Here is an 18,754-nt window from a genome sequence, read left to right as displayed (position 1 = left end):
AGATGTTCTCTTGGGCAGTGCCAGGGTGTGCCACAGCACAAAGGGTTTCAGGGACATAGGCTGGGACCTGTGACAGTGTAGGGTTTCCATACAAAGTTTCAAGTGTCTTCTGACCTAAATCAGTAAACATTTGGTCTGTATTCCTGCTCCACAGCCACTGGGTGCCAGTCAGGGAAAGAGAACTGGCACCTTTATATCACCCGTGTGTCTTCTCTACATCTCTGCACTGGATAAACAAGGCTGGTCTTATCCTGGCAAACCTTGATTATGGTGGGTAGTTGTCTCCCTTTCCATGATGCTTTCCAGCTTTAAAGGCCAGTTGTGGCTGAGCTATGTGGCCAAGGTTGGAAAGACAGAGGGTTTGCCAGGCCAAAAAGCACATCTGCTCCGATGACTCGTCTGAGACCATGTTGCCCCAGTGCAGAGGCTGGAGCTGTGCCTCTGAAAGGCTCAGAATGCTGGGAGAGAGGTTTTGGGTAAGACATGGCCACACCTTCTCTTTGGGGAGCCCCTGCAAAGCAGGGAGAGTGGTCCTCCAGCAGAGGCCATGGGGAAGAGCAATTAGAGTGATTCTTCTGGGCTTATCTGTCTTCCCTGGGTGTTTTCTCATGCTCATCTCTGCTGTGATGGAGCTTCAGGCATGGATGTGGTGGATCCTTTCCCCAGCTGTGCTCTCTGTTTGGTGCCAGGCACTGCCCATGCCGGCACAAGGTCCTGCAAAGCCAGGGCAGCAGCAAGATCCATTGGAGCCAGTGGTGCCTTGATTTGGGCCCTGTTGCAGCCACAGTTGCTCTCTCGGGTCACACACAGAGTTGCAGCCATGTGGGAGCCGCATCCACCAAACCTGGTTGTGGGATTAGTCAAAATTAGAAGTTTCTCTGAGAGACCTGTGGCTGCAGGCAGCTCTCAGCTGTCAAAACCAGGGTTGCATTCAGCTGTGAGCACTGCTGCCCAACCTCTGTCCTCCCTACCCAGGTGGCCAAACCCCTTCAATCTGTATTTGGTGCTTGGCAGAGCAAGGAGATCCTCAGGTCACACCCTGGCTGGAGAACGAGCCCAGAGAAGTTGGGCTGTGATGAGTCCAGGGTTAAACCCAGCCCAGCTTCTGTGCGAGCCTGCGAGATGAAAACCCAGAAGGGATGAGACCAAACCAGGCTCTTTCCTCTGTGCTCCTCCTCCAAGCTGGATCCCCAGGGATGGGAGGAGGCAGCACAGGGCATAGGGAGGCTTTGAGCCACAGTCTGCCTTGCCTGGATGTTTTAGCAGGGTCAGTGCAAATGTTTCAGCTGGGCCATGTAGTCGCTGCGTGGTTTAGATTGTTTGGGGCTCACTTAGTTTCAGCATCATTCAGCTACTTCAGCTAAGCCATATTTAAACTGATGTGGCAAAAACAGTGTTATCCCCACGCTGGATCGTGCTGGAGCTTGGCTCTGAGTCCCGGTCCTATCCCGTTCCCATCTCCGAATCTGGGATGGGATCTCTCCACGCTATGACTCAAACTTCTCATGTCCTTTTCCCCTTTTGAATCCAGCTGTCAGGATGTACTGGTGTCTCCCCCTCGCACATAGGAATGCAGAGCCGGCAATGGCAGCCTGTCCTCCAAGCAATCCCCTCTCCAAAGCCGCTGCCTCCTGTTTCCTTGTGGAGTCTAAGGTTTTGTTGAGGGAGAAGCTGCCAGGGTCCCTCCACACACCGCTGGCAGCAGCGTGGCATTGCCAGAGGCTGCCATGGGAGTGGGGCAGCCCCCTCCGGACCAAGTTCCCCCCGGGATGTGGCAGGTCCCTGCGGCTGAGCAGGGCTCCCCTGGCCAGCTGGCTTGGCTGCCGCAGGCTCTTTGGACTAGCTGAAGGAGTCTGCATTCCTGCCTTCCAGTTATTTGCTCTTTAGGACGCTGCGTAAAATTAACAAGTTGTAAAAGTTGATTGAAGGCGGCGGAGGGTGTGACAGCGATTTGCTGAGCTGCGGGAGAGCCGTGTGTGGAGCAGCGGGGCCGGGGCGGGGGCACAGCCACTGCCCCCCCGGCTCCAGGCACGTCTCTGACCCAAAGCGAGACCGTGGCTGGTTTCTGGTGGTGTCACCCTGCCAGCACCAGGTGCAGGTGTCCCCTCGGGCACAGCGCTCACAGCTCTCCGAGCGAGGCCCTTCCCTCCCCCTAAATCTCCTGGAGGACACGTGGTGATGTTGGGGCTTCATCTCCTTCGGGCCAGGTGCAGGAGTTCTCTGCCTTCCACAGCACTGAGGGAAGCTTTTCCCTTCTGCCTGTTTTATCTGCAGGGGGAAATAGCCAAGACCATAGAGGAGATCAGCTTCATTAGATCTGGGGATCCCTCATTAGACTGGGGAACGCCACTCACTGGTGGCAGGAGGTGACACTGGCACTGCAGAGTGGCTTTGAAGACCCAACAGCTGGTACAGTTAATGTGCAGCCCAGTGGGTCTCTACAGGCAGTTAGTGTGTGTTAATGTGTGTCCTGCTGTGTCTTACTCAATGATCAGTATGTTAATATGTGACCCATGAATTAGCAGTTGGCTAATGAGCCTCCTCAGTGTGGCCGAGCAGCCGCCAGCCCCCAGTGGGTGGCTGGTGCTGGAGCTGGTGGTGAGCCCGTCTGATGGAGAAGGAGATTGGAAACCTCTCCCCTCCAGCCCTGATGAGATCAGGCTGGCAATCAGGGCTGCTGCAGCCAAAGCCACCTCGGTCCCACGACTGGTCCCCAGCCACGTGTCCCCGAGAGGCACCGCGGTGGCGAAGGGCTCTGCGATGCCTCTGGGGAACTGAGCCCAGGTCACGGACGGGGGCACCAGACCACTTCAGCAATTCTCGGTTTCGGTTTTCCTTTGAGAGCGGCTGTGTGCGTGTCAGGCCTATTTTCATACCCAGCAATGACTTGAAGCCAGGCTTTCGGTTCCTGCTGTCGCACTGCACGGTCGGAGGGGGAAGGGCTGTATTCCCCACTGGGGCCAGGGTGTCTGCTGCCACATCACCAAATGCACTGACACCGTGTCATTTTGTACTCCCCTTCCTTCGGGAAGGGTGGGCACAGCTCCTGGTGTCCTTACCATGCTCCACTGGAATCTCCACGTGAGCTGGCGAGCGCCTTCACAGCCATCCCCACTGCCCCAGTTATCCTGGAGCTGCCACGGGCACTCGGGTCTCCACTCCGAAACAGGAAGTTTCTGACAAAAGTGGGTTGCTCTGCAACACGCAAGGTCCTGCTCTGCCGTTCGAGAGAGACCTGGGTGCCAGTCACAGGTCACTTCTTTCCCAGCACTGCCGAGGCTGGGCTGCCCCACGGCAGGGCCAGCCTGGCTGCCGACAGCCCCAGGCTGCTCCTCGAGCTGGGCTGCACGTGACAGGGATGTGCAGAGCATTTGCTCCTTCCCTGTTTTTCATTCATGTGGGCTGGAAAAATGTGTTCATGAGACGAGTTGCTGTGGCATTATGTCATGGGCCTTCATTTGGGCTCTGTTCTCCCCAGCAGATGAGCTGGATTTAAGCATGTGCTGTGCTGGCTTGGCAGGAAATCTGGTGTTTCCTACTGGTTTCTTCTTCGGGGGAGGAAGGAGTGATCCCACCTGCCCTTGTCCCAAGCCCCAGCCATGGGTGAAGGGAGCTCTTCTGCACTATGCCTGGTCATTCCCAATCCAGGAGGCTCAGATTTAAGCCTTTGCTGTGCAGTGATGGCTGCGCTGCAGCTGTGTCAGCACCCAGCCCCTCCTGAAAACCTCATAGGTCCTACACTGGATGCAATGGCTTTTATTTCTAAAGGTGTCCTGAGAAATCCCTCAGGAATGGTGTCAGGATAGGGCGCCTATCTCTTCCGCACCTAGACAGGCAGTTCCTGCATCCCTTTCCCCAGTGCTGCTGCTGTTGGCCACATCCTGGCACCCCACAGCATGTGGCTGGTGGTGGTGGGCACTCTGCTCACCCAGCAGCCTGGGCACAAGGGAACTGCAGGTACCCAGATTGGAAAATCCCTGGGTTGAAGTCACCCCATGTGAGTCAGGCTGGGTCTCCATGGCATTAGCCCGTCAACTGAGGGTGAAACTGGTGGTGAGGTTTCCACCACTTCCCTTGGGGCTGCTGCAGCCCAGAGCTCTCATGTTGTTTCCCATGACAGGCATTCCCATTTTGCTCTTGTTCTCTTTCCTTCTGACTTTCCTCTGCACACAATCGTTCCTGAAGGAGAGCCAGGAGGATGGGAATGTTCCTGTGGTGACACTTGCAGGGGTTGCTCCTGGCTGGATGTCACAAGCAGCAAAGAGCTGTCCTGGGACAGATGGTCCCCAGAAGCCCAAACTGCTTCTGGGGCTGCTGGGCCTGTGTCACTTTGTTCTTGCTAACCTTGGTCCCACAGGACACATTTTTTAGGAGCAGAATCAATGATTATGGGTCCTTTGCTCCCCTAAATATTAACTCTTGTGATCAGCCTGCTCATACTACCTTTCTGCAGCAGCAACTGCCTCCACAGAAAGGAAGGGGATTCTCTTCCCCCTCTGCCTGTCTGTCTAGGTACAGGGGGGACACGGGATCCCAGGGGGGATCAAATGGAGGCAACCCCAGCTGCGGGCCCACGAGGGTGCTTCGCTCTGGCAGTAGCTGGGGTGGGAGGTTGGAGGTCAGAGGAGGGTCAGGTTTTTGACACGCACTACAGCAACACGGTGGTTAAAATTAGCCCGCAGAGAGGAAACTGGCAGCTCTGTGGAAGAGCAGAAGTTTCCTCTCACAGCAGCTTGGTGTGGCTGGGCTGATGCTGCTGCCAGCCCTTGCTCACCGTGGCACAGCCCCTCCAGGGCACAGCATGGTGACGAGCCGGTGCGCGGTGACACCGGGGTGTGTGGCGTTGGCATCGCACTGTGTGTGTCCCTGAGTGTGAGGCACCTGGTTGAGTCACCTGTATGGGGTCTGACCCTCTCCCCAGCTTCAGAATCTCGGTCGTGGGAGCCTGCAGGGACCTTTTGGGACAGGGGTCTGTGAGGCTCTGTACGAGCAGAGCAACACCAGGGTGGTTTGTGCGGGGCAGGAGAAGCTTGGGTGTCAATGTGGACTTCGTGTCTGTAGCATGTAGCACTTTTAGTCCTGTTTGCTGACTTTCTCCCTATAAATCTGCAGCTCCTGGGGGTGACACCGGTCAGCAGGAAGCACCAGGGGAGAGCTGTGCAGGTGCAGAGCCCTGCTGCAAGGGGACAAAGGCTGAGCCGAGGCCAGCCCTGACGGAGGTGCCGGCAGAGGCTGTGCCGCGCGGGATGGGGCTGTGGAGGCACCGGGCTCCCATGCTCTGGAAACTCCATTTGAGAGCCTCATAAATTGGATAATTACCCAAGCTATTGAGTTTCCTTCTGGCCAGATCCGTCCCAGCCTCCCTGACGGGGCTCCCCAGTGGGTCTGTGAGATGGGCCCATGGGATGGGGTCGGGCTGGAGGCAAGGAGCTTTTCTTAAATGCCCTCACCCACCCGTTCTCACACCTGCATCCCTCCCCAGCTTTTGGGGGGGAATCTGGCGATGGAGCCAAAACGAAAAGTAGGGACAAGCCACATCATTGATCTCTCATGGTTCAGCAGTTCTTTCCCCATTTGGAACTGAGCAGGGGGCTGGCTGTCCCCTGGCAGTCCTGCAGCCCTGGAGTGCACAGAGGAGGCAGGACAGAATACGGATTGGTGCTGGGTGTCCTCACTTTGCCTGCCTCCCTTTCCCTGGGGACAGTGGGCTGCAAGGCAAAGCAAACCCCTTCCATCCCTGTTTAGAAGAGGGGCACCCCGCACATCCCTGCGGTGCTGCCTCCATCCCACTGGGCTTTCTATCCCCGAACATTTCCCCCTGGTCATTACTCATCCACTCCCCTTTGCACTGACTTTGTTTTCCTTTCCCTCTCCCCAACCCCCTCGTCCTCACCCCGTAGGTTATTGCAGCCGACTGCAAGAGGGTCACAGTTCTGAAGTATTTCCTGGAAGCCCTTTGTGGACAAGAAGAGCCTTTGCTGGCATTCAAGGGTGGAAAATATGTGTCAGTGGCACCCGTCCCAGACGCCATGGGAAAGGAAATGGGAAGCCAAGAGGGAAAACAACTGGAAGATCAGGTACCGTGCGGGAAGAGCGCGCCTCGGTGAAGGAAGAATCACCCCTGTGGGGCCCAGCCTGTGCCTGCCCTGCAGCTCCCGCTATTTATAGCTGGCGTAGCTGTGTGTGCATTTTATGGGGGGAGGCGGGGGGGCAAATGGTGCACAGCCCTTGTCTCCCGAGTGTGCTTCACTCGTGCCCTTTCCTGCCAGTCCAGCCCGCCTGCCTCTATCTAGCACTCTGCTATGAGTTCCAGATGCTGCTTTTTCATACCCAGAGCGGGGGGGAGCTTTAATAACGTGCAGCACCGAGGCCTCGGGAGAGGAGGTGGGCGAGGGGGTGTCAGGGTTCAGCTTCAGGATCAAGTTTATAGCCGTGGAGCTCGTTGCAGCGGAGGCCTGAGCTCCAGCCTCCAGCACACGTACAGGAAGAGCTGACATTGGCGCCCCGTCCCTCCCCTGCCTCTCACATCCTGATGTGATTAAGGAATTCAGCTCTTGTTTTTCTGCCCTTGCTTGTTCCTGTAGGCCTTGCTTCACTCCAGGCTCCGTGTGTGTGTTTAAGGGCCCTGCCAGCCGCTCTGCAGGTTGACTCTTTTCTTCTGTTTAATCTTGCAGTTGGAAAGGCCAGGGAAACAGGAGAGAGGGGCAGAGGCATTGGGAACGGGAAGCTGGGTGGCCCGCGCTGCCCAGGCTCACTCTGGCTCCCCTCCCTGTGCCGAGGCCAGGCGCTCAGAGCCAGAGGGGTATCACCCCCTATGGGGACAGCACCTTGTCTGTGTCCCATGGCTCTGTGTGCCCCAGGGAGCTGACAGCTGGAGGAGCCCAGAGCAAGATTGTGCTCAGCACCCTCTTTGTCCCATCATCCAGATCCAACTGAGCAGGGACAGATTTTAGGTGATTTGTTTTTGCACTGAGGGTCAGAGCAAATCCCCAGACAGCAAGAGATGTCTCTGTAAAGGTGAGAGACCTGGACCTTTGTTCTCTTCTGGAGAAGGTGCTGGAGGTTTTCAAGCTGACTTATGGGGTATGGGAGGATCTTCAGGTTCTACCCAGTGTCATGACAGGGATGGTCCTGTTCTCGGGTCAGTCCCACCAATTCCTGCTGTGAACAAGCACAGCATGAGGGTAGCTCACTCCTGCCCTGTCCCCACAGACTCTTCTCAGCTGTGGGAACCTCTTCCTGAGCTCATTGTGCAACCCTGGAGCTTCCTCCTTTGGCTCTGATCTCAAGGGAGCTTCCAGCTCTCCAGCGTGACCACCACCACACTGGGCAAGCGGGTCCCGACCCACCGCAGCAGATCTGGCAGACACTTTTCCCCGAGGCCCTTCCCCGACGCTCTCCCTCTGGCAGCATCCCCCCATCCCCTGTCATCCAGACTGTCCCAGCAGAGGGAAGTGAGCCTGAGGGCTCCGTCTTCCTCCTTCCCATGCCTAAAAAGTCACAGGGAGAGAAGAGTAGGTGGTTCTGTGGCCAGGCGGGTGTGCGGTCCTGGTGAAATGATTGAGTGTGAGACTGTGCAGTGCTGGGGTTGTTCTAAATTAAGACCACGAGTCCCTCCTGCTGCCACATGTCATGGCAGCCTGCACAGGGCAAGGAGTGTAGCCATGCTCTTATCCCTCTGTGCAGGGTCTGTCCCCTCCCTGCAGCCCTCTAGGGACTCAGAGCAGGTCTTTCTGCCCAGGTGCTACTTGGGAACTCTTCCCAGCACCATCACAGCCCTTGGATTTTGTGCAGGGAAGAGGAGATGGGCAGTGGCAGGGCTTGGGAAGGACTGTGGTCACTGCAGTGGGCAGCAAGGGGGCCTGGGCGAGACAAGGGGTGGCTGTCAGCAGGAGTGGCAGAGTTGGGCTCCTGGGCAGCACGTGTGGGACACTTGTTGAGGAACAGGGACTTGTGGGCTCCCCTTCAGACCTGAAGTCACTGGGGAGAGCAACAAAGCTGCAGCCGAACTTGGTTGTGACTGATCCCCAGTTAGACACTGGCCACCACCTCCCACCTTCCTGTGTCCCAGAGATTTGGGTACATGGGGAAAGGCCAGTGTGTCCTTCACCTGGAGAGGGAACAGCATGGCTCTTTCTGGGGTCTTCAGTTTAGACAGTGTAGGTGTCCTGGGAAGGGCCTGCAGAAGTCCTGGTGGAAAGCCCCAGGGAAGGGTCTCTAGGAGAGGGAGAAGATGCAACATGGTCTAGAAGTGCTTATGTGGGCAGGAGGTTGGAGAACCTTGAGTTCATATCGAACTTAAAGTCAAGATTCAGTGTCTCCTTCTGAAACATCTGTTCCGAGTCAGATAGAAGTTTTGTGGTGGGTGCAGTCATCTCTCTGACCTGTACCGAAATGAAAACAGAGAAGGGCAAGAGGCTCTTTTCTCTCCTGGGTTCATGTGTTTGAGTTTCCTGTCAAGATGACCACCCTGTGTTCCCAGCCTGGGATGAGGCAGCAGGGTTAGAGCAGCCTTGTACAGCCTCATAAAGCAGCATTTGCTCCAAGGGATGTGTCATCTAAACAGCCAGGCAAAGCAGAGAGACAGGGAAATACCATGGTTTCACAGCATTGAAGGCTGTAAAACATCAGTGACTCACCCAAGGCTGTGGGAAGAGTTTTCCAAGGTGAGGAAGAGGGTGTGATTTTTAGAACAGAGTGTTAAAACCGGGCTGCCCCTGCCCTGCCTGGTCGCTGCCTTTCCTGCCCCGTTACCTCCTGTCTCACCTTGTCATTTCCTGGATGTTTACTATTAATTGGCTTCTTTTGGATGTTTAGAAATAGTCAGTCACTCATCAGCAAGGGGTGATGGACCATGCCTGACAGGGATTTGTCTGCTGGAAGAAGGAGAGCAAAACGAGAATGATCCGTGTCACCAGCATCCCTTACAATGACTTCTCTCCTGTTTTGCTCTCTTTCTGCATTTCCTGGAAGAAGGAGGATGATGTGAGGATTGAGGCATTTGAAGACGATTCGGAGACTGAAGGCAGTGGAGGAGAGATGGACATCAAGGAGCTCAGAGCCAAAAAGCAAGCCCTGGCCAGGAAAGTTGCTGAGCAGCAGCGCCGTCAAGACAAGATTCAGGTATGATGGGCTGATCCCACCTCGCTGTGCTGATGGTGCACAGCCGTTATCCTGCCATGCTTCAGCAGCCTCTTGGGATGTCCCATAGCACCTTGACCTCCCTGAGTGTAGGTGCCCTATGCAGTCTCTGTGAAACCCAGCAGCAAGATCAGCTTTGGCCCTCTGGAAGGGCCATCGGGGTTGCTGTCCCCACCCTGGGTAAGATCTGCTGTCTCAGCCCCTGAGGTGAATGTTCTGGGGACTCCTGGGACCCTCTTGAAGGCAGACATAGCTTCCCTACAGAGCTGTCAACACACCCAGGAGCTCTGGCAGAGCTGTAGTGCTGTGTGTGCCAGGCAGTGAGCTGTCCCCCCACCCAGGGCAGAGGCTCCACGGTTCAGTGAGAAATCGGCTTTCCTGTGTAGTGGGGCACAGGCAGACAGGGAGAGGGTGGGACGAGAACGGCAGAGTTCATGCAGGAGCCAGCGGCGGAAAAATAGTCTGTGAACGGCTGCTGCAGCCAGAACGTTGCCATCGTTATGGGGACAAACAGAAGGGATACAGGTGATCCTGGCCTGGCCCTGGCCTGATCTGAGCGTGTTTCCCAGTGGGAGCTGGTGAAGTAAACTGGTTGGACTGGGAGCAGATCCCTGGCAATGCATCCTGTTGCTTTAAGAGCAATCTCACATGCATGGCTGTTGGCTGCCTCCTTGCTCACAACCCCTCTTCCTCCAGCCTCGCAGCCCAGATGAAGATTTCTCAGCAGAGGAAAAATTCTCCCTGGCTCCCCTCCCCCTCACCTCCGCCCTCTCTAATGCCCAGGGCCCTTCACTTCCATAATTCTTCATTTTCCAGCCTTGAACGTAAGCCAGACACATCTGTCTGGCCATATGCGTGAACTCTGCAGTGTGTGCCGAGGTGGTTGTAAAACAGGGCTGCTGAAGGCCCTACTGGGAGAGCCTGCACATGTGTACCCTCCGGCTACTGGCGCCGGGCCCAGAACCACTGCGCTTCGCTTTTCCAAACCCACCCCAACCTTTTCAGATTTTGCCTTTTTTCTTTTTTTTTTTTTTTTTTCATTTGAATTTGGAGCAATTCATATCAAGGCGAAGGTAGAAGTTGTGCCGGGAGGGAGGGGCCCGCCCCCGCAAGCGAGTCCATTATTGTTGGCAGGTACCTGAGTCACGTTAATACAAGGAGGAAGAAAGCAGCAGCGAACGAGTGAGAGATTGGAGAGATGGGCTGTAAATTAAAGCGGCCTGAAGCCTTCCAGCCTCCCAGGGTTGTTAAGCGGGAGGTGTAAGTAAATTCCCCACTTCCCACTGCCTTGTACAGACACAGCAAACAGGAACTGCACATGTTCAGGGAGGGCAGCATGCAGCAGATCCCGGCCCCGGCGACCAGCGCAGCTGCAGCAGGGCCCCCCGGGATGGCCGCTGCCCATTCTGCGGGGAGAGTGGGGGCTGCCTGATGTTGTCAGGGGCTTTCTCCCCCCGGCGTGCTCCTCCCTTCCTCCCCGGCCGTGCTGGGGCCAATGCTCGCAGGCAGAGAGAGGTCAAAATGAGGGTGTGGGCAGCTTCAGGGGCTGCACAGCTGAGAGCTGAGGTGCAGTTGGAGTCTGACGGCGTGGGGCGGAGGAGAAGTCCTTAGGGCTTCAGTAAAGTCATCCAGTCCATAGCTGGCTGGGAATGGCCTAGAGCAGAACATGTGTGCTTGCCCCAGTCCTCTCCCTGCCCTGGTACTGACCACGCAGCTCGAGGAGTGGAGGAGCTCGGGTGGAAAATGCTGCCGGCAGAGGCCAGGTTGGAGCCAGCTCAGCATCCACCCCCTCCACTTTCCCTCTTAGCCTGTGATCCTTGACCTTTCTGCTCTTCCCAAGAGATTTTATGTTTCATGAGACTTGAGGACCTTCTGCCTACCCTGTTACAGCCTCTCATTCACTGCCCACCTAGGGAGCATCAGGTGCTCTCCGAGTCCCACTTTCATTATCCTGGGGACAAGCACAGATACATTCGAGTCTAGCAGATGTGGCTCCTGTAACAGCACACTTGAGAGCCTCAGCTCCCCACGCAGGGCTGTGTGACTGTGCCTGCATAGCAGTGGGGGCTCAGATCCAAGTGCTGTGGCTGCCCTCTGTAGAATCTGTGATGGTGTGTGCAGGGACCCAGGGTGCAGGGCAAAGCTTTCATCTCTTGGCCATCTGGTTTCTTTCTGTACCCAAGGGGAGCGTGGTGTCAGGGTCTCAACTGGGACCTGCAGAGTTGTGCTTCTCATGGGTAAAGTCACTGCCTTCTCCCCAGCAGGTTTTCCTGCACTGTCCCTGCCTTTGCCCTGCTCCTCGCCTCTGGCAGCCCAGCTGTGCTGCTGGTGGAGATCACACACCCGACACTGTTCCAGGTTCACTGCTGCTGCAGGACAGCCCTATGGCTTCTCATTGCAGCCTCCATGCTGGAGTCACATTCACACCTCAAGGGGAATTTGGACTTCACTGAGCTCCTTTAGTCCCTGTCCGTTCTGGGTGTGTGCAGGACTGTGGCTCAGGCTGCTGGGGAGCACAGGTCCAGGCAGGGTACATGACAAACAGGGTGACCCTTGGCCGGCACCAGCTGTAGAGAGAACAGGAGAGCTCAGCTCTGTTCCCCTACATGACCTTGGTCCGCAAAACCATTACTCTGAGGAGGAAAGGCAGGCCAGAGCAGGGTAAGGTCTCTTATGTCCTGGGCAGCCCTTTGCTGCCTGGCCCTGGGTGATGAGTTGGCTGCTGCTCCCTTGCTCCACTGCCAGCCTGTCTCTGCCCTCACAACATGCCTGGACTGGGACAGAGTTGGTGACAGCTGGTAGCAGCAGAGATTCATTGGGACAAGGTGAAAGACCAGCCAAATCCCTGGGTGCTGCCCAGTTATCTGGAAGGAGAAGAGTCCGAGCAGGCAGGTACACAAGAGGAGGTAGCAGCAACGCTGCTGGGGCAGGCAGCGTTCTCAGTCAGGGCTGTCCCCAGCCCACGCCAGGTCGTGCCCTGCTCTCCCAGCCACCCCTGCTGCTTGGCCAGGCCCTTGGTCCATGCTGTTCAGCGTCCCCTGTCCTTTGTGCCGCCGCTGTGCGCTGGGAGCGGTCGAGTTTCCTGACCGGTTGAAAACATCCCACCTGAAACATAACAGGCTCTTCCTCTGGATGCTGCTATTGTTTTGCTCAGCATTACAGAAGCAGCTTAACCGGGGCGGCCAATTATGACATGTCTTCCCAAAATAGCCGCTCTCCTGTCCCTTCTGAGCCCACGGAACGGCTGCCCCCTTAAGATGCAGCCGCTCCTTTGTGGCGGTAGTGTGAGTAAGTGGCTAAATATAGCCGTGTCCCATTCACGCTCTCCTCGGCGCGCAGGAACAATGCCGCGGGCGCACACGCGCCGACACGCACCTGCCTGGGAGCGGGTGCCTGCTGGCTGCGGAAGGCGCACACCCACCCACGGCGGCTCCGCCACGGCGGCGGCCCCGGTGAGCTACCAGGCACAGGGCACGTTTACTCCTGAGGAAGACGCTGGAGGACGAGCCTTGGGAGGAGGAAGCTCTCGAGCGGAGGCTAGAGAGGCATTGTTCTCGGCCCTGGAAAATCCGCCTCCGATCCCCGCGGAGCGCGAGGGGATGGAAGGGGCAGCGGCGCCGGGTTTCCCCACGGTGGGAGAGCAGGTCGTGGCAGGAGAGGCGGTGTCGGGATGGTGATGGCCCATACGTCCAGGCAGAGCAGCGTGACCCCATGTGACCTGTCCCAAAGGCAGCAGGGCACTTGTCTCTGCCAAGCTTTGGCTCCAGGCCTTTCCACCATCCTGGCACTATGGGCAGAGGAGCTCTGGGGTCTGTGTGTGGAGCCTCAGGGATCCATGTGGAGATCCCCTCCTATTCTGTGCTAGTGGTAGAGACCCACGGGTCAACCCCTCTCTCTCTGCATGAAGTTCCTCTTGGTGGCCTGGCTTTTGGAGGTCCTGCCCTCTGCCCATGCTGGAAGCCCTCACCCAGGCAGCGCCTTCCGCCTTCCGGGGAATCCCCCAGGTGATCCCAGCTGATGGATGAGCTGGGAATTTGGGACTGTGTGTGCAGGAGTGTCTGATCTCAGTGCTGCCACCAGCTGGGGCAGCCGAGGGAGCCACCTCCGGCTCCAGCCCAGCTCCTGGGAGAAGCCCCCATGGCTGGAGCAGCAGGATGGGCAGGGTGCTGCAGGTGGGAGAATCGCTGAGGCCACAGGGTGTGGGTGCAGGAGGCGAGGTGGGGGGGAGCTGTCAGCCCAAGGAGAGAGCACGAAGCTTCCAGCCTCAGAGGTCCCCTGCCACGTCCAGCACTGTGGGGTCACCCTGCCACCGAGCCGGGCAGTGTTTTTAACTCAAATAAGCCAAGGCTAAAATCCGACAGTCCGAAAGCACTTGGCCAGGGTGAGGCTGTACCTCCACTGTTCCATCTGCCCCACGCTCCCCAGGGTTGTCTCCAGACTCCACCTCCCAGCAGGACACACAGGCCAGCATCTCCCTGTCCTTGGATCAGGGAAACTGAGGCACAGTGGGACTGGCAGCCTGTTTTTGGCAGCAGCACAGAAGCTGGGCCCCAGACACAGGCACCCTGATCTGCATCCCCATGTTCCCCTTCCTCCCCATGGGACCGTGCCCCACGGGCCAGCAGAAGGGTTAAGGCAGAACTCGCCTCCCCAGTTCTCCACACATGGGCTCCCTTTCATCTCTGGCGTGGGGCCAGCCAGCGTCCGCATGAATCACAGGCCACTCCTCTCTCCCCCAAGCCCCTTGGCCAGAGGCTTCTGCAGCCTTTTACTCACACAAACAAAAATAAATCTCGCTGCCGGCCTCTGAACTCTGCAAAGGCGAGTTTCCCTCTGGCTCCCCGAGCGGCCCGGAGCTGTGCGCGGGGACTTGGCACGCTCCCCGCCGACCTCGCTCTTTCACTCCCGGCGCATCCTGTGTCCTTCTCTCACCGGGCGGCCCGGCGAGCGGAATGGGACGTGACGGCCGGCACAGGCGTTGCTGGCGGCTGCCAGGAATCGGACGGGTACAGCCCACGAGAGCCGCCGGGGCAAATGCCACACACGAGGGTACTGCCCTACCCATCATCACCCCCGTGCCCCCAGCCCCAGGGGTAGGTGAGAGTCCTGCTCACGCTCCTGAGGTCACCTGCACGGGCTGGGGCAAGTCACGGGGTCAGGATCTGTATTGGGGTGCAGGTGGGGATCCCCTCCTGCCAGCAGCCCTTGTTCACTTGAGACTGTTGCAGTTCGTTGAAGACTGTGTGGTTTCACCCACCTCTTCCTGCAACTTTGGAGCCATTGACGTCTTTGGCCACCTCACAAGGGACATGCCACTCTCTGGGCTTCTGCGTTGGCTGATGGGGCTTTTCTCTGTCTCCCCATAGCAGGGGGAGCAGGGTCTATCTGGTGCCTCCCAGGGGTGAGTGTCTCCTCCCACACCCCAAAACCCTGTGGAGACACCCCACCTCCTGCTCTCCTCATGGTGAGGCAGCAACAGCACCGTGCTGGAGTTGACTCCAGCTTGTCCCTGGCTGTAGCTCTTCCTGTGCCACTGGTGAGTGCCAACACCTCTCTGGGTGAAGGCAGAGCAGGGATGGCATCCGGCACATGGCTGGTGCAGAGCATCAGTGTGGAGACATTGGTGTGTCCCTTGTGTGATGGGAAGGGCATGTCCTCACACTGGCATGCAGTAGGCAGGACCTGGCATGCTTCCCACTCTGCCTGCCAGCCCTCGGGGTCTGTGGGAGCCATATCCCCAGGACTAGCACTGCAAGAAGGAGGGTGGGAGGCACGTGGTGGGGTTCTGTTTGCTGCCTTGCCTGGAGACACTTGTGGGAGGTGGCAGCATCAAGCTGCCTTGATTTAAAGCCAGATGACAACACTTGGAAATGAATTAAAAACCACTTCTTTCCATGGCCACTGCTGGCCCGTGCAGCTCGTCGTTCCAGGGCGCCTCCGAGGCTTTGGCATGACTGAGCGAGGGTTGGGATCCTCACTGTGGGCAGGGGGAGCTCCCCATAACACTGGGCAGAACAGGGTCGGTGGCCCTCATGTCCCTGAGGCGCATCTGGGGGTGTGAGCCCAGTCTCAGAAGGGTTTGTATGGTGGATGTGTTCCACAGCAGCACTGCTGTGCTCCTTGGGTGACCGGTTCCTATTAGAGGCAACAAACATCAGTGAGTCCAGGGAAGCTATTTTTAAGTAGAGGAAGCACTAGAATAGCATCCTGAGTTTTTTAATCCTGTGACTTACTAAAGAGCCTGAGTCCTTCGAGAGCCTCGAAAGTCATACGTGAGCTCTGGGGTCCCATTTTGGCAGCTGGCATTGTCCAGAGGTCCAGGTGCAGCCCCGGAAGGTGGGCAGGGAGCCCCAGCAGACCCTCTCCCTGTGGGTGTGAGCACCTTTGGTTTCAGTGGGTGCAAAGGGCTCAACTAAGGACAGCACTGTGAGTTTTCAGGGCTGGAGTCCACCTGGTTTCCCAGCTGGATGGCAACGGAAAAGGCAAGGCATGTGCAGGAGGTGGTAGGACAGTGAGGGAGATACTCAGCCAAGGATCCCCACCCCACAGACCTCTGGCTGCCTGCTCGGGGTCCCTGTGTTAGCATGCTGTTGGCAGGACTTATGTGTCCCAAACTGGTTTGTTTTGGCTGTTGTCGCCTTGAGCTGTTTTCTCTGTGGAGCCCCAGAACTCCCATCCTCCCATCCCCTTTTCTCCCTGCTGGTCTCTGTCAAGGTCAGTCTCTTGGCACTGGTGCAGATGGTCCTGGCAACTGCCAGTCTCAAAAATGGGACAGTTCCCAAAACCCTTCCATTTTCAAGGCTGGTCCCAGTTCTTCACAGAGCCTGGGCAGGGCTGTTCTCCTAGAAGAAGTGCTCTCTTGGAGGTTTTTGCCATCCTGCTGTGTACTGTGGGCCTGCCTACAGAAAACCCTGTGTTTGGGGTGTGCAGGTGGGATGGATGCAGCCTCCTCCCAGTCTCCTTCACATGGATGCATGCGTGTCAGCCAGGCTTACCTTCTGCTTTCAGGGTTCATGGGTCGTGGGGCTGACATCCTCCTTCCTCACCATGTGTCTGTCCTTCCTTCTCCTCCAGGCCGTGCTGAAAGACCAGAGTCAAATGAGGCAGATGGAGCTGGAGATCAGACCTGTTTTTTTGGTCCCAGACACCAATGGTTTCATCGACCACCTCAGCAGCTTGATCACACTGCTGGACTGCAGGAAGTTCATCCTGGTGGTGCCCCTGATCGGTGAGTAGGCCAGTGCTGTGGTGGGGGCTTCCCCTCTCTCCTGGCATGGTCTGTCCCTCCATTCTGTCTCCCTCTCTCGATGCCCCATGTGCCCACAGTGCCTGTGTGGTCTGGAGCTGGTCGGCTCATGCCGTGGGACTGGACTTCATCCTGCCCTGTCTCATCCCAGTCGTTGTTGGCATTCCTTCAGCCCCAGTCATCCTTCTCCCTTCCTGCCAGCCTTCTGCCCACAGCACTCAGCAAACTCCTCTCCTCCTGGTGTTTTTTGGGGTGCCAGGGGGCTGGGAGAAGCAGTTGGGTGTTAAATGGGATTTGGAGGGAATTTTGAAGGGAGCAAGGAGGAGGGAATTGTTAAACAATCAGAACAGATAGCTTATCCTAGCTGAGCTGAGGCTTAGGCAGCCTGAGCAAATGGCCGGCCTGTGTCCCAGCGTCTCGGAGCTGCTGAAGCCCAGCCCTTCTTTTTATCCTTATAAAGCTCGCAGTAAAACAGCAAGCTGGTTCCCGTTATTGGTAAACACTCACCCTGGCAGATAACGGCTGTGCTGCTGGGTGGTCTCCCAGGGTGGCGGGAGGATTTGGTTAGATGCCTTTGCTCTGATTGTTTGATCACACTCTGGGCTGGAGGTAATGTTCCTCCGGCCAATGTCACTCCGGCGCCTGGCACGTCCCGGTGCCAGCCCGGCACTCAGAGGATCCCTGAGGACAGCAGGAAAGGCCAGGGCAGGAGTGGGGCTGAGCCTCACAGAGCCCACAGGCTGCCCCATCCCATCCACAGCCCCAGGAGGCTGAAGGCCAGCTGTGTCCCATGGGCATCTCCAGCCTCCAGGCAGTGAGGTGCACTCCTTCTGGCCCGCTGCACGCAGGGGTGCTGCCCTCCAAGCTTCCTTCTCAACTCCTGATGTCCAGCAGACATCTCTGCCTGCCCCAGGGCCAACATCCAGCTGCCACCCTTCCCCACAGGGTGAGCAGCCCAGATCAGAAGGGATTCCTGGGGCTGAGGATGGGACCCCTGGATGAGAAGAGCAGGGTTGGATGCCTGCCCAGCTCAGCACAGGAGCTGCCAGGGAGCTCCATGGCTTGGCACTGCAGTGCCAGGGCTTTGTGTGGAAGCAGAGGGAAGGCAGTCGGCAGCACCTGCAGAGCCTGGGTAGCCCTGGGGCTGTGGAGCATATTAACACCTGAGAGAGCTGTGACCTGCCTTGGAGCCGTGGCCCTCCCTCCCAGTGCACTCCTGTGGTTGCCATGAGGCTTCTCCATCAACCCCCAGCCAGGGGCAGCAGGAGAGCTGAAAACTCTGGTCCTGTCCCTGTCCAAGATGCTGCTGCCTTCAACCTGCAAAAGGAGCCTGGCCTGCCCTACCAGAGGCAGGATTGAGCACCTTCAGTGCCCTCCTGTCCTGCTGCCTCCTTGCATGGCCTAACATAGGAGGGACAGAGTAACTTATCTCCCACTGCTGCCACCTCCCCAGAGCACCCCGAAGACACAGAGACCCTTTCCACACCGGGTGTTGGTCACGTTTCCCCTCATTCCTCAGGAAAGCCATCAGTGTGGGCAGGAGGAAGCCATCCCCTGGGGTGAGCCAGGGGCCCATGGCTGTTGGAGACAGAGACCTTGGTGCCATGTGCCATCACCAGGCTGGAGATAGGCACAGTGCCCTTCCCCTGGTATTCCTCCCTGCTCTTCCCGGGGATGCAGCAAGGGGTTAAGCACTCGGCTTCTCGTTGGGTTTGTTTCTCTTGCTCTTTAACCTGCTCTGTGCTCCTTGAGCCTGACCCCGCCATGGAGAAGCCAGGCCTGGTGCAGAAGCACAAACAAGCCTCCCCTTTGAAGCCTGTTTAGCTTGGAAGCAGGAAGGCGGATTTCGGGAGGGAATACCAGCTTTTCCTGTTTGATGTTCCGTTCTTGCACGGCTCCCCCCACCCCGGGCCCAGCCGTGCATTGTGTGGAAATGGCAGCATCAGGTCGGTAGCAAGAAGAGTCTCCAGCCAGGGAAGAGCAAAGCAACTCCATGCAGATTTAATTGGAATACCCAGACAGTGAGTGCCAGTCTCACCATGGAACAGAGCGATCACGCAGGCTCCCCGGGCAGTGATTCACAGCACTGGGGAGAGGCCTCAGACCCCGAGCTCTCTCCCCGAACCCCCCAAGGAATGCATAGTTCCCACTTGAACTCAGGACTTGGCTCCAAGCTCGGAAACAATCTTCAGAAATGAAGCCATGGCTAAAACACACACACTGTGCGCGCAGAGGCTCCGCCGCGCACACGTGCACACCAGCTCTCTCGCGCGCACGGCTTCGTGCACACGCAGCCCAGCGCACGATCACAGGCAGGGACACTTGTTTGCACATCTGGATGCACGTTTGTGTGCCCAGCCTCGCCAC

The 18,754-nt window shown here is 57.5% G+C and overlaps 1 protein-coding gene across 2 annotated transcripts in view; it reads left to right on the top strand.

Moving 5' to 3' along the window:
* Positions 1-18,754, top strand: part of SMG6 (SMG6 nonsense mediated mRNA decay factor) — a 107,985-nt gene that overhangs the window by 85,945 nt on the left and 3,286 nt on the right. The window contains exons 14-16 of one of the 2 annotated variants that reach the window (XM_064677369.1): positions 5,901-6,077; positions 8,977-9,123; positions 16,216-16,369. In XM_064677369.1, the coding sequence (XP_064533439.1) occupies positions 5,901-6,077; positions 8,977-9,123; positions 16,216-16,369 (478 nt within the window). Of the gene's footprint in view, positions 1-5,900; positions 6,078-8,973; positions 9,124-16,215; positions 16,370-18,754 lie in introns of both variants that reach the window. The other variant, XM_064677368.1, reaches the window with a different exon arrangement.

The sequence above is a fragment of the Pseudopipra pipra genome, chromosome 21 (genome assembly GCF_036250125.1).
Source record: "Pseudopipra pipra isolate bDixPip1 chromosome 21, bDixPip1.hap1, whole genome shotgun sequence".
Classification (NCBI taxonomy): Eukaryota; Metazoa; Chordata; class Aves; order Passeriformes; family Pipridae; genus Pseudopipra; species Pseudopipra pipra.
This window is presented reverse-complemented; position numbering and strand designations above follow the sequence as displayed.